General features: G+C 24.9%; 1 protein-coding gene across 1 annotated transcript; it reads left to right on the top strand.

The window, feature by feature from the left end:
* The first annotated feature begins 451 nt into the window (after nucleotides 1-451).
* Nucleotides 452-1,839, top strand: LOC127254948 (purine permease 3-like). Its single transcript, XM_051280314.1, has 2 exons — nucleotides 452-1,263; nucleotides 1,357-1,839. The coding sequence occupies exons 1-2, from the start codon at nucleotides 565-567 to the stop codon at nucleotides 1,723-1,725; spliced, it is 1,068 nt and encodes a 355-aa protein (XP_051136271.1). The 5' UTR covers nucleotides 452-564; the 3' UTR covers nucleotides 1,726-1,839.
* Nucleotides 1,840-16,665: the final 14,826 nt, after the last annotated feature.

The raw sequence follows: 16,665 nt of genomic DNA, 5'->3' as shown, positions 1-16,665 counted from the left end.
ATATATTAATATATAATATATATTATTTATACATAAAAAGTCAATTATTTAATATAAAATATTATTTCTTTTGTTTTATATAATTTATTATTTTTTTTAAAAAAATATAATTATATACTTTAATCATATTTTAATTTTTTAAATTTTATAATTTTATTAATTTTAATTAAATTATTAAATTATTTTAATTTTAATTTATAATTATTTTTATTATATAATAATCATTTTTATTAATATATTTATTAATTATTATACTTTACCTAATAATTATTATACACTTATTACGTGGGAGAAGTATTATTTTTTATATTACCGCATAATTTTTTGTACCATAAATAATAATAATAATAATAATTAATTCAACTAAAAAAGATAGTGAACAAACTGATTTACTCGTTTATCTATTTATTTGTTTTGGAATGTCAGAAATTTTCACTATATATTGGAATAAAAAAGATAATCTGCACCACATAAGAAAAAAAAATCAAAATCAAAATTAAAATTAAATCAAATTAATTTTGGCTGCGAGAACCGCAAAAAGGTCAGGAAAAAGATCCGCCGCCGATGGACAGCGCCGCCGTGAAACGGATCTGTTTAATCATCAACGGCCTGATTCTCGCCGTCGGCAACTGCGGCGGTCCGCTGGTGATGCGCCTCTACTTCATCCATGGCGGCAAGCGCGTGTGGTTCTCCGCCTGGCTGGAGACCGGCGGCTGGCCGGTCATCCTAATCCCCCTAACAATCGCCTACTTCCGCCGCCTCCGGCAGGCGGCGACGCCGCCGAAGATTTTCTTCATGAAGCGGCGCGTGTTCGGCGCGTCGGTGGTCATCGGAATTCTCACCGGCATGGTCGACTATTTATACGCCTTCGGCGTCGCGAAGCTTCCGCTGTCGACCTCCGCCGTGATAGTGGCGTCGCAGTTGGCGTTCACCGCCGTGTTCGCTTACCTGTTCGTGAAGCACAAATTCACGCCGTACTCGATCAACGCCATTGTCACGCTCCTCGTCGGCGCCGTCGTCCTCGCGATTCACTCCGACAGCGACCGACCTAAGGGCGAATCGTCCAAGGAGTATCTGCTAGGGTTCTTCATGACGGTTATGGGCGCCTTCCTGTACGGCGTGATTCTGCCATTAATGGAGCTCACCTATTTAAAGGCAAACCAACAAATCACCTATACGCTCGTCCTCGAGATCCAATTGGTAACAAACTTCTCCGCCACAGTTTTCTGCACAATCGGAATGCTCATCAACCACGATTTCCAGGTACTGAAACCCTCAATTTCTTCCAATTTCCCCCAATTTTGACCTAACTCATCCCCAATCGACCGTTCCTCCTCTCAATTTCAAATTCAATAGGCGATTCCGAAGGAGGCGGAGGCGTATGCCCTAGGTTCAACCATGTACATCCTCGTGGTGCTCTGCAATGGCGTAATGTGGCAGTGCTTTTACCTCGGCGCCATCGGAGTGATCTTCTACGCATCCTCGTTGCTATCCGCCATTATCATCCATGCTCTGCTTCCGACGACGGAGCTCCTCGCCGTGCTGTTCTACCACGAGTCGTTCCAAGCGGAGAAAGGCATCTCTCTGTTCCTCTGTCTATGGGGATTCACTTCCTACTTCTATGGCGAGATCAAACGCGAGAGGAGGAACAAGAGGAAGAATCTAGAAAGCAATCAAACTACAGAATTACAGGTAACATCAACACACTCTCCTGCAAATGTTTGATCGAATTAAATTATTGTTTTACAGCATACCTAGATTCAGCTTCTTTTTTTTTTTGCAACATTGAAGCTTCAGTTCATCATATCAATTATTAGCAATCAGTTTTCCCAATTTCAATCCCCATAGTTTGAGCAAATTCATCATCACGGGTTTGCTTAAACCTCTCTGAAATCGCCTCCCAAGAATTTCTTGCCCCTTTCTAACATCACCTTAGCCAATCATCAAGACTTCAATCAAATGCTTCTATAGTTTCTGTTCTTGAAATTCTGAAAATAGAAAAAGTAAATGAGAAAATGTCTATGGTAAAAAGTTTGATAAAGTGCAATTGTTTAAGTAAAAACATAGAAATGAGAGTTGTAAAATCCTTTTTTTTAAAAAAAAAAAATATTTGTTGCCATTATGAGGAAGAATTGGGCATAATTTATTAAAAGGTCACCATTGCATATCTAAAAGCAATTATATTCTTCCACATGTGAATAGTGATGCAAAGACAATCCAGTAGGGAAGTTGTTTCAAATTTTGATTTACATACCCAACCCACTCAAATGATTCTTTTGTAAGCTATTCATTTAAGGTTCTTTTTTATTTTTTATTTTTTATTTCTAAAATATTATGTTAAATATACTTTTTTTTCACAGAATACTACACTAAATAATCAGTACTTGTTTATTATTTGTTTTTTTATAAGGATGGAAGGATTTTAAGTTTAATATTTAGTGAAAGATTTTTTTCAATATAAATATTTTGAAAGGAAAATGTGTTAAGAATATGGTAATTTGGAAGAATATAGATTGAAACACATACTATATAGTAACCTGTATATAAAGTAATCGTCTTAGTTATATATTTTAAAATTAAGTTTTGAATTTTATGAACTTACCTTTATTCACGATATAGCTTTGTACTAGAAAATAATTTAGAAGGTATCTGACAATTAATTTATTTTAAAAAATTTAATTGTTAGATCAATCAAACTGAAACAGTCAAGTAAAATATTTTATAAGACCTCTTCTTCTTTCTTTCTTTGTTTTTTTAGGAGTTTTTATTGAAGCATAAACCCTAATTTTAGAAAGCTATATGTAGAGGTGTGCAAAACTATAGAATTTCTTTATTTACCAACTGAATTTAAATTTGAAAATTCAAATTTGGTAATTTGATAATTCGAACAATATTTGGATGCGCTGAATTCAATATTTTTTAAATTAATTCAAGTATGGTGTTACTATTTTTTAATTCAGATTCACCGATTTTGAATTTCAATAATTATTTTATTTAATATTATATATAAATATATTTTTTGAAAAAAAAATATATATATATAGCACCCAATTCATCAAACATAAAAATTTTATAATTTTATATTATTTATTTTATTTATATTCAATTATATTACCATAAGATTTTAAATAAATTAATAAATTTAAATTATCACAATTTAAATTTATTATATTTATATTGAATTCAATCAATTCTATAAATACTAAATTGAAATTAATTTCGAATTGAGAATTTGAAATTGAAAATTATGAGTTTAAAATTCAATTTGATAGGAATTTTTGAATTTTTTTTTTTTTTTTTTAAAAAAAAAACTGAATTCAAATATTGGAATTACGTGCACACCCTTAGCTACATCAGTTTAACAACAGTATATAATTCTCCATTATTTATCTCTCTTTTTATAAACAAATATTTTTATTTATATTTAATTTTTATTTTTTATAAAATTAATTTTAAATTAATTATGAATAACTAAATACTTTTTATTTTATTTATTTGTATAATATAAAACTTTATTTTATATAAAAATGGTAATATATTATATATATTATTGAGATCTAATGTTAAAAATATATAAAATACCAATAAATTACTTATATAAACAAATAATATCATAAATTATTATTAATAATTTACTGGTCTACATTACCTAAAATACTGTTTCCAGATATTTGATTGGGGACGTAGAAAGTACTATTTTTTTATTCGTTTTTATTAAAACTCGTGTTCAATCACATTAGTATAATTTTCGATGAGAAAGAGATACTATTTATTATTAAATTGTTCTGAAAAAAATAAATTAAATATATATATATATTAAATATTATAGTCCTTCTATCCACTTTATAAATATAAATTTACTTTTTGTATAGAGTTTAACGAAGAATATTGTATATGAATGATAGCTAGTGATTGTTTTATATGTAAAGACAATTTTAATTCAATTATGTGTAAAATATTGTGAGAATATTAATATAAATAAGTATAAATATATAGATATTTGTAATACATAGTGGAGTTCATATCTATTTTAAAAAATAGATATTTTTCGTTCGGCCAACAAAAAAACAACAAAAAGTAATACAAGAAAACTGAAAAAAAAATAAAAAAATAAAAAAATTCTCAATAGTGGACGTTGGTGTGTTTGTTCGTGAATTTTAGTTTTTGAGTTTGAATTTTTAAATAGTAAAAAATTGAATTTGAATAATTATTTGATGCGATATAAATAAAAAAATGATGTAATATTTTGAATATAAAATAAATTTATAATATAATAAAAATTTCTCGTAAAATTCACAAAATAACACAACTAAATGTTTATCATATACCCTCGAGCTTTCACTGTATCCATTCATTTCCACAAGACAACGGTTTTGTACGCAACTCAATCGGACCTCCAAACTCTGCTTGGGCCTGGGGTTGTTCTCCTTAAGATTCATCTTTTAACTTTGGGCCGCCAATTATTTGGGCCTATCCACCAATTCTTTCTTGAGCCCAACAATACTAAAAAAATATTTTCATTATCTCCGAACGATGAAAAAAAATACAAAAATGTCATAATAATAACTCTACTTTCCCCTTCTAAATGTTTTGCTATTATATTTAATTTAAAATATTTCAAGTTTTTTGTAATTTTCATGGTATGTAAGTTTTATTTTTTTTCTCATTTGAATATAATTTATAATATTATCGCAAATAAAAAAGAATAAAATAGTAAAATCCTATAAAATCATATCACTTAAATAAAAAAATATGTACATATATATTTACCATGTAGCCAATGTAAATATTTATTAGCAAACATTTGCCTTCCCCTTGCGGGCTTGTTAATGACATCCCAAACAAAGCCCAATAATAGAAGGCTACTCCAAAAGCCTAGTGAAAGCCTCCATGAGAGGCCCAACATTCATTTTTATTTTTTCAATTATTTTGAATTTGTTTAGTTGTGATTTTGATATTAATTTAAAATACACTTGGATCTTTATTTAAATAGTATTTTTATATAATATTTTGCGGGAGAAAAAAAAATTATTTTGATTGAAATTTGTACAAGATGAATAATATTGATTTTAATTTAAAATACTAAAAGAACAAGCTTGTTATTTTATTTATTTATTTATTTTCATTTTGTACATTTAATCTAATATTATACACATCATTGAGAGTATTTGAAAAAAAATTAAAAATCGAAAGAGAGCTTTAAAGTACATATGATTAATTTTTACTCTATGTATATACATGTTGAATTAAGTTGGCGCAGGTTAGAGAGAGAGCAGGGTAGTGCATTAACACGGCGATTCGATACCGTATATCGAAAATCATATTGTATATTATACTAAAATTTTGGTAAGCTATTTTTCATATCGATATCATATTGAACATTCAGTATACTGAATACTAAAATGATATACGATAATTTTTTTTGGCATATACTAAAAATTTTAATTTACATAATATTATTGTACTGATATTTTCTATATTTTTTGGGTACGGTATTTCAATGTTTTTACATCCCTAGACATTAATGCATAGATGTGCTGGTTTTATGTCTGTGTGGACCATAAATTTAATTAAACTATATATATATATATATATATATGCTGCATTGTAATTAAGTTTGATTGCAGACTCGGCCATCGCCATCTCCACTCATACTCCTACAACACCACCTGAATCAATACATACATTCAATATATATATATATATATAATCTGCTTCTTCGATATGTTCGAGGACGACATTTACCCCTCTCTCCTCTTTCTCCCTCTCTCTCTCTCTCTCTCTCTCTCTCTCGTGCCATAGGGGTTGGACTTGTGATCGTGAAATTACAGTTCAAACCTGACGCCTCATGTCACTTGCCACACATGGTCGCCTAATGTGATTTTTTCGTCGAACATGATTTGCAGGGTATTAGGTTCAATCGGGAGTTTACCAATGCGCACTTTCGGGTAGCTGTTTCTGGTTCCAACGTGATAAAAAAATATAAAAAAAAAAAGAAAAAGAATAATAATACGCCCAATGTTTTCCTTGTTAATTAGATGGAATTGTGATGAAAACCACTTCCCACCATCACTTTTCCCTTTGTTTTTATCACCACATACACACACACTCTCCAATTCACCTCTCTCTCTCTCTCTCTATATATATATATATATGTATGTATGTATATGCTTCGTCAACAACATTGCCAGATCACATTACCCACCCCATTTGTCTTTCTCCACACTCATCCATCACTCCCCATTCACTCTTATACATACATATATATATATATATACACACACATATAGGGAGAGAGAGAGGGAGGCTCTTGTTAATTAATTTGAAAGGCTATATATCAATGGTATGTGTGTCCAATTTCAGTCAATTTTATAAATAGATAGATACATTAATTTTGGAAAATGAAATATATATATATATAATTAATTAATTGCAGCGGGTGGTGGCGGCGATGGCGCAGTCGGTGGCGGCGACGATGGGGCGGCTGGTGGCGCAGCCGGCGGCGACGGTGACGACGGTGCTGTATTACAGCGATCTTCTTCCTCGGAACCTTAATCTTGATCGATTCGTACAGCACGAGCTCGCCCTGCCCCACAATTTCTTGTTCCATTTCCTCACTCGCTTCTTGCGATGCTTTTGGTAGACCACCACATTAATTAATTAATTACTTAATTAATTTTGCATCAATAGATAAAATCCATTGCACTATTTGTCTCTTTTCTTTACCTCACTAAGATGTGTATTTTTCTCTCATAAAAAAATTTGAATGTAATTTTTTAGAAAGTATTTATATTTTATATTCGCTCAGTTCCAACTCAGATTCAGAATATTTTTTTAACCATTTTCGTTCATTCCACTTTAAAATATCTATTTTTTTATTTTGAGTAAAAATAATCATACACTAATACTAAAATACCCTAAATTATTACCTAAATTACGAACATACACGTATGATTATTATTATTATTTATATAAAATCAAATAAGAAAAATGCCAAAATTTTCTACACACTTCACCTCACTAATAAAACAATATTATTTATTAATCTACTACAAAATTCCAAGTGGACCGGAACAGATGGAATATTTAATTATATAGTATCATATTTAATTAGAATAATAAAGGCATGGTATTGGTATGTGCTCAATGTCAATATTTCAATTGTACTAAATTAAATAAATCACAAATAAATTTAATTAGGTAGGCTACTATAGATATAAGGTAAAAATACAATCTTTCTCTCTCTCTCTCTCTTTTTTAAAGTTTATTTTTAATAATAATAATAATAATAATAATAATAATAATAACTAAAACTAAGCTCCAAATAAACTATAGTGTATCTAACCCCATAAGTTTATAAATCAGAAAATCAAAATTAGAATAAGTACATCCATAAAACAAAAGAGCAATTAGTTGTTGAATTTGTTTGGCCAAACAGCTCTTTAATTTTCATTTTAATTTCTAGTCAACTATAGATGATATAAATAAATACTTCTCACAACCCTTAGAATTATTTTAAAGCTGCTATAAAATTGTTTTGAAAATATAAAAAAAAAAAATGGTAAAATTTAAAGCTTTTATTCTCTTTTCTTTTTCTATTTTTATTTTGACTTTATTTTTTGTCATTTCCAACACATATTCTTTTTAATAAAAAATATTATTCTTTCCGTTTAAATTTAAAGTAATTTTTTTTTATCATTTTCATCTGACTCAATTCAAAGTATTTTTTTTCACTTAAAAGTATTATTTTTTTATTTTAGAAAAAATAATCATATACTAATATCAAAATACTCTTCAACTTTTACTAAAATTACAAATATATTATTACACATAATATCATTTTATACATAAAATCAAAATCTTTTATACACTAATAAAATACTATAACGATATTTTTCACACTTCTCATAACTAACAACAAAATATTCTAAAATTTCTTTAATATTAAAATAATACAACTGTTAAGTTTTTTACGAAAATATCACAATCAACTACTACATTATTTAAACAAAATAATAATAATAATAATAAACATCCAAAGAGAACTGATCGTTTGGGCTAGGCTTAGTTAAGTTTGGTTTGATCGGTTTATTATGCAATATCACAGTTTTCTATAAAAATATACATTCGTCTCATATAAAATATTTATATTTTTTATTTTAATTTATTTCACATAATTTATCATTTATAATTATATATTTTAATCGTATTTTAAAATTCACAACTAATTTTTTAAATATTAATTAAATATTTATTTATTTTAAATTTAATTTATAATTATTTTTATTATTATATTTTTTAATTACTTACTAATTATATTTTATCAGACAATTTACATGGGATGCAGAGATATTTTTTATTTTTTATTTTTCTTTTCGGTATAAAATATTATATTCAAATTATTATTTAAGTTAAAAATTAAATCGCAATACAAAAGTAAACTTCAAATAAACAAGCCATAATTTGATTACAGTTAAAAATCCTTCTTATATATGATTGGATTCTCATAATTCTACAGAATATATGTGTGGAAAAAATAATATTATAACAATAATATAGTATAAAAATATTATGCTGATCTTATTATAATATTTCATACAAATAAATGGGTTTTGTATTTTTAAATTTCAAATTAAATCAATACTATTTATTTTACACAGTTTTAAATAAAAATACAGTATTATTTTTTTTTCATAAAATATCGTATCAAAATATTATTTAAGCAAAAATTCAAATCAATATTTTATTTTAGATCAATTTAAAACCACAAAAAAAAACCCATGAATTTTTTACTATTTTAAAAATTTTTAAAATTGAAATAATTTTAAAAGATATTTTTTTATGTGATTTATAAAAAATTGTGTAGATAATATAAAAATAATGAATGTATGGGTGTGTTTGTTTGAGGGATTGGATTTTAAATACACTATTCATCCAATTTTTTTCCCCAAAAAATATCAAATCAAACACCTTTTTTTTTTATTTATATTATACTAAAAATCAATTTTACATTCAAAACATCACATCAACATCTATTTATATCATCACATCATACAATTATTCAAATTCAAAATTTTTATTATTCAAATCCCAACTCAAAATTCAAAACCCCAAACAAACATATACAATAGTCCTATTTACTATTTTTGTTCGTCCCAAAACAATAGTCTCATTTTTATAAATAACCATATCACTATAAAACTACTTTTACTTTTTCATTATTATTACACAATTGTCACTACTTTTTACACTAATACACTCACAATGGCAAAAAGATTTTTCATCCGTACTTTTTACCCACTACTAATGTAATATCAACATTTTTTAAATTTCGTGTCAAATTCAACCCAGACTATAGCTCTGGACGAAAGAAATATTATTTTTTCTAAAAAAAAATGCATTGATTTAAAAAACAAAAAGAACACACCCGCTGATTTATAAATAGAACCTTACTTTTCACACCATAATTCCACATTCTTACTTCGAGAAGAAAAAAAAATGGTAGCAACTATCTATACAACAGAGATTACCCTTAGAAATATATTGAGTTTATATTATATTTTTTCTATTTCAACTGAAACTATATTTTTAATGATTTTAATTATTTCACTTAAAAGTAATGTTTTATTATATTTAAAATAATTATACAGTAATATTAAAATATCTTTAATTTTTATATAAATTTACAAATATATTATTATAAAAATGTCAAAATCACCTTACACATTTCCATTGATCAATAAAATATAATTATTTTTTTAATAATTATAAAAATCAAAATGAATATTTTCATATGGAACATAAGAAATATTTTATTGCCATAATATAAACACAATCCTTGAAAATTTATTTATTTATTTTTTTTTGAAGCATAATTTATTTGTATTTGTTGTATACGAATGCTTATTACAGAGTTGAATTCCTTACATAAGGTTTATATACCGAAATAATTGGTGTAGGCAATTATCCCACTGTACAGTAATTAATTGACAGGCACACAAATTGTTATACATAAAAATTCATACAATGACAAATAAATATAGCAATATTTGCAATTCGTAAATTGTAATAAAAAAATATTTATTGATTTTTTTTATATTAATAAAAAAATTAGTAAAATATTGAAGGAAACATTTCGAATACTCTACGGTGCTTTTGTTTGGGAGATTTTCTCAAAAAATTTATATTCATAATTTTTTTTCCCTAAAAATATCAAATAAAAAACACACATATATATTTTTTATATTATACTAAAAATTAATTTTACATTTAAAATATAACGGCAACATCTATTTATATCACATCATACAACTATTTTAATAATTCAAAATTTTACTATTAAAATCCTAACTTAAAAATTGAAACCCCAAATTTAAAAAATATTGATCGTCCTATAAAAAAAGATTTAAAGTGAAGTCAATGGATCGATTGTTATTTTAATCCAATAAAAAATGATGGAATTAAATTTTACAAACCTTAATTTGTTAGTCTCTTTGAGTCATCTTTTTGTGAAAAATGCTAATTTGGAAATATTATGGATTAGTTTGATATATTTGGAGGTTTTGTGTTATGTTTAAATATGCTTAAATATAAATATAATTGAGAATGATAATTATATGTTAGATGTGATATGTATAATATAAAATACTCTATCCGTCCATTAAATTAGTTTATTTGAGCTCGACACGAGAATTAAAAAGAAAAAAATATTTAATTGAAAAAGTGATAGGTAGTTGAGGATATTTTTGAAAATTTAGTTAAAAGGTAAAGTAAATGAAAAAAAAAATGTAATAAAGTTAGTGGTATTTGTTAATTTTGCCAAAATTAGTAATGAGATAAATTTAGTTGATGGACTAAAAAGAAAAATGAGAATAAATTTGACTGATGAATGAAGTATCTATTTATATAGTACTTTAAATTTAAAACTAACGATGAATAGATAATATAGTTTTTAGAGAGAAGGTTCGATAAATAATGCAAAATAAAAGGTGTGTTCACCTATTATTTTGTTTAGTGATGTGAATTTAAATGAATATTACATAATATAATATATATATAATTATTTTTATATTATCGATATATATATTTTTTTATATCTAATATAAAAAATACGAAGTGTACAAAAATAAATGAGCAAAGCTTATGGAGTATTGTTTAATTATGTTTGGATACTTTAAATTATCTTATATCTACTTAAATATTATCACATTTTAATACATAATCGCTCAGTTCTTTCTAACATTATTTTTTAATTGCAGTTCTTATAAAATAAGAATAAAAATATAAAATATTTAATACAAAAGTCACAAAAGTAAAAAAAAAAAAAAAAATTCAAATATTCATTATAAAAAATTAAAAAATCATTGTCAAATATTCAATCTAAAATAATATATTTTATATTATTTATACAATTTTATATACTACACACAAAAAATCATTTCATCTTAAAAAAACGAAAATGGAGCTAATGACACTTTTGCAAATATCATTAAATCGCACATATACTATCTATTAAACTTATTATTTAATATTTTTTTTTTCAAAAAAAATTTAATCTTTATATAAATTTTATTTTTATTAAAAGACTTCTCTTTTAGAGTTTGTGCCCTATCATACAAACATAAAACTTATCCTTGTAGAGTTTGATTTTAATTTTTTTTTTTCTTGATGTATTAACAATGATTTTATAAAAATATATTATCACAGAAATTATATTAAAAAATAAAAATCAAACTAAAAAATTACATAAACTTTTACTAATAGAGAAATATAAAAAAATAGTGTGTTTGTTTGGAAGATTGGATTTTAAATACACTATTTTATCCCATTTTTTTTTTCAAAAATATTAAATCAAACACTTATTTTTCATTTTTTATATTATACTAAAAATCAATTTTACATTAAAAATATCACATCAACACTTATTTATATCACATCATACAACTATTCAAATTCAAAATTTTTACTATTCAAATCCCAACTCAAAATCTAAATCTCAAACAAACACGCCCTTAAATAGACCTAACACTAGTCATATGCTAAAATAAATATATACAAATAACCGACCAACCAAAATAGTAAAGGAATAGTGGGCATTGCATTGCAACACACAACTATAATAATACGACGTCGCTTTTGCCACGCCAACTTGTGTTGTTACCCACAAATATATACATATATATATATTTTTTATTTTTTTCAAAATAAATATTAAAAGCAATAAAGAGTTACTATCATTGCGGGTCTTACTTATATAAATATGTAATTTTTGTTCGTTCTACCAGAATGTATTATTTAAATTATTTGTCAATTTTATTTAAAATATATATTTTATATTTTATATAAATTACAAATATATATACATATAATTAATTTATATATAAAATATAAAAAGTGAAAATATCGAATTTATCTTACATATTGTTATTAATTAATAAATTATTATTATTATTTTTTTATTATGAAACTCCAAATAAACTATTTAAATTGATAAAAAAAAAATTATATGTTTATTTGTAGGAGTATATATAAATCTGAATTATTGCAACTTATAAAATAATCTCAAATTTTGGTCGCGTGTATGCTGACTTAATCTCATGCCTTCCTACCATCTCTCAAAATATTAAATATACATTGGTCGCAAAAGGTTTTTTTTTTTTTTTTTTTTTTAATTCAATTACTCCCTCAATCCTTTAACAATCTATCTATTTTTTTATTTTAATCCGTACCATAATAAAGTATCCATTTTATTTTTTTAGTAATTGTACTGTCTATTTAACATTATAAGTACCCTTCCAATTTACAATATATTACACAAATGTCATTACATTTATATCATACAATACTAATAGGGTTAATTTAGTTTTTTTACCTTTATTTCTACTTTATTCTAATATAATACTAATATTTCTAAAACTCCGTGCAAAAAATAAATGGATATATAGATATGTGACGGACGGAGTATTATTTACAATATAATGGAGTCAACCAATGATAAATAATTTTTTTGGTCTTTTAAATTTTATTTGTTTTTAATTATTCTCTTTAGACAAAAACTATCTAGTGTGTTTACTTTGTATTTTCAGATAAATTAATTATTTATGTTAGACATGAAATTGATGTCGATAATATAAAAAATAATATATTGTATTGAATTATTAATTGTTTATGAATGAATATAATATATATTATGTTAATATATATGTTACTTTTTTACGGTATTTATAGAGAATCGTACAATCAAAAAATAAAACCAATTAATATTTAATATTTTCTAGGTCCCAACTTCATTGACATATTTTTTTATTTTTGTATGTCCAATAACAATTCACAATTTTCTATTTTTTGATAAAAGTTACTAAATCAAAATATACTTAACAAATATAAATTAACTACATAACATATATAATATCATAGGTCATGTAAGACCATTCAAAACCCCTTTATTTCTATTTCTCTTCTCAAAAATAAATATTTTTATCTACCTTTAAAACTTCACATCTTTTATAATTTAGTTTATGTTAATTATAAACAAATAGACGTATTCTTTTTATTTACTTGTATCATATAAAATTTTATTCTCTATAAAATAATATTCATATTGTATATATATATATTTTTTTATTGCAATATAATTTTTAAAAATATCAGTATAAATATTTTTTAATTTTAATTTAAAAACTTTGAACAAAGACAAAAGTACAAAACTACTGCCGGCCTATCTCTGTCTATATAAATTTTGTTTGAATGTGTGGATTTCATAACAGTATGCTTACGTTGTATTCTATTTGTAATATTCGTACGAGAAAAAATAAAAATAAATATTTTCTGTTTGCACAATCAAAATGACAAAATGTATATTTCCTAAGGGTGTGTTTGTTTGGTGGATTGGATTAGATTTCTACTATTCATCCCATTTTTTTCCCCAAAAATATCAAATAAAACACCTATTTTTCATTTTTTATATTATACTAAAAATCAATTTTACATTCAAAACATCGCATCAACACCTGTTTATATCACATTATACAACTATTCAAATTCAAAATTTTTACTATTCAAATCCCAACTCAAAATTCAAATCCCCAAACAAACACACCCTTAAGTGGATCGAAAAATTGTTTGTTTTTTGGTTTATTTACTTTATAAACAAAATAATTTTTTGATAAAATATTTCTTACATAAATACAATGAATCGATGATATTGCATAAGTACAAAATTGGGATGTCTTGAAGAATTCTTATGCTAAATACAATATGATAAATAAAGGATTTCTATGAAAATGGTATGGAGGATTTTTACGCTATGTTTTAATAGGTTAATATACATCTTTTTTTTTAATATAATATAATTTTTAATATAAAATATTATATCTATATCTATTTATATCGTATCAAAATTTATTTTTATTATCTATTTTTTTTATTATTATTATAAAAACTTCCTAAATTCTAGAACATTTTCAAAATATATCCGATCATAATTTTTTCAAGAAATTTCAAGTTGAGATTGTAGCAAGGATGACATGTCATATTTTTTATTTACAATATTAAATATAATAATTTTTTTTTTTTATTTTAGTTAAGATAATAAAATTTAATTTACTTTTTCAATTAAAGTTTTTAAATCAGACAAAAAGCCTTGCTCTTAAGGCTGCAACTCAGTGAGGCTTTGGAGAACAAAAAACAAAAGCCCATGTGTAAAAATCTGCATTAATTTATGTTATTAATATATTTGATATTAAAATGTATTTAACATTGGGCCAACAAGTCATATATAAGTCAACATATTTTATTTTGGGCCAATATGCAATAATCCAATAGTTCTTTAAGGCCCCATTATTTGAACATAAATAAAGCAGCTTTTTGCATCTGTAGGCAATAAAAGAAATAGAAAAAAATGATTTTGATTTGACTTTGAAATTTTAATTTACAAAAAAAAAAATTCTAACAAATTAGTATTTCTTTTGATGGGTTTGAAAAAAAATTAATTTGAATTTTGTATTAAAATAATGTATGATGAGATATTTTGAAAGAGAAAAAAAAATAATATTTTTTTTAGAAAATACAGAATCCAAATAATAAAAATTTAGGATTTTTAGGTAAATATCCGTTCCACATACCGTGTATGCTACACTGTAGACACAGTATTTTATGAGAAGTGTAATTAGTAAATAATTAAGAATGTATTAGTGAAAATAATTATTTTATAATATAAATAATTATAAATTAAGATTATAAGATAACTAATTAGTTTAATTAAATTTTTTTTTAAAAAAAAAGTTTAAAATGAGATTATTTTCCAAAAAAAAAGTGACATGGTATGTGAAATGGATAGAAACGATAACGTGGACATGATATGTGGGACGGAGGGAGTATTATGGAGTGTATATATTGCAACTAATTAATTGCCTTGACATGGAGTTGAGGTCCCAAGACTTTTCATGGGATGTCAAAAATACCATTAGGCAGCTGATGTTGTTCTTCGTTGTCATTGTTATTAAAAAAAAAAAATCCAAAAATCAATATTCAATATAAAATATTATTTTTTATATTATCGACACAATTTTTTATACTTTACATGAAAAATTTATTAAACAAACAAACACAATATATTTATATTTTCATAGATGATACAATATTTAGAAAATATTGAAACCAAATTTCAATATATAGTCTGGTTGAAAAATGGGTTGTAGATTGAATTTGAATTTAGTTGATTGTTTGCAGATATTTCGATCAATAAACAAACTCTGTGGGAAAGACGCGATCTAATTTGTCTTGAACCCAATCAAATAAGATAGTGGCCCAAATGTCGATCTGATCTAGTTTGATCGATGACGTGCAAGCTGTGGAAGGTGAAGAATTTTTTTGTGGTTTGGCAAGTGTATGAAATTGATTGTAAGTTGTTGTAACAAACAATAAGTAAGTGGATATAGTAGTGAGATTGAGACTCATATTCCTTTGTGTGTAAAGTTTGTTAGATGATGATATATTTGTGAGTGTGAAAATATAATATAGGTGTGCGGAACATTCATGCAATCTTGATTTCTTGAGGTGTATAACTCGATTGTATCTATATATCTTTGTACTTTAATGATTTCGATAATGAATATTGTATGAGCTGGAACTCCTTGATGTAGGTCGTTGATGACTGAATTGGGTTATTATTTTTTTTGTTTTTTGTATTTTGTTATTCTTTATCACGAGTATGAGCATTAGTAGTCTGATTTGAGAGTGAAATTTCTAATTTTTTTTTGTCTTTAGTGCTGAAATATTGTTGTTGCTTATGTTTGATCAATTTTTGGGCCAACAAATGTTATTATATTTGAGTTTGCAATAATTAATTAATATTAGAACATGTATATCTACAATATATATTATCTCTAGAATTTGTGTTGTTATCTGTCTCTATTTTCATTCTTTTTATTTTTTTTTAAAATTTTGGTCACGTAGGTCCCATCATTTAATTTAAATAATACTTCCTTGTTTCAATACAATAGTTTTGTTTACTATTTTTTTGTTTGTCCCAAAACAATAGTTTTATTTTCATAAATAACCATATCACTATATAACTACCCTTGCTCTTTCATTATTATTACACAATTTATGTTTGATTTTTTGCAATTTATGTTTTATTTTTTTTGCTTTAGGGTTTAGGATTTG

This window comes from Andrographis paniculata, unplaced genomic scaffold (genome assembly GCF_009805555.1).
Source record: "Andrographis paniculata isolate CXL003 unplaced genomic scaffold, ASM980555v1 Contig52END, whole genome shotgun sequence".
NCBI lineage: Eukaryota > Viridiplantae > Streptophyta > Magnoliopsida > Lamiales > Acanthaceae > Andrographis > Andrographis paniculata.
Note: the sequence above shows the minus strand (reverse complement) of the source record. Positions and strands in the feature narration are given on the sequence as shown.

What these genes read in the sequence shown, in the direction of transcription:
- LOC127254948 (XM_051280314.1), top strand. Translation starts at nt 565, where the DNA reads ATGGACAGCGCCGCCGTGAAACGGATCTGTTTAATCATCAACGGCCTG. An exon ending in TCATCAACCACGATTTCCAG is followed by an intron (nt 1,264 to 1,356) that starts GTACTGAAACCC and finishes CAAATTCAATAG; the next exon opens with GCGATTCCGAAGGAGGCGGA.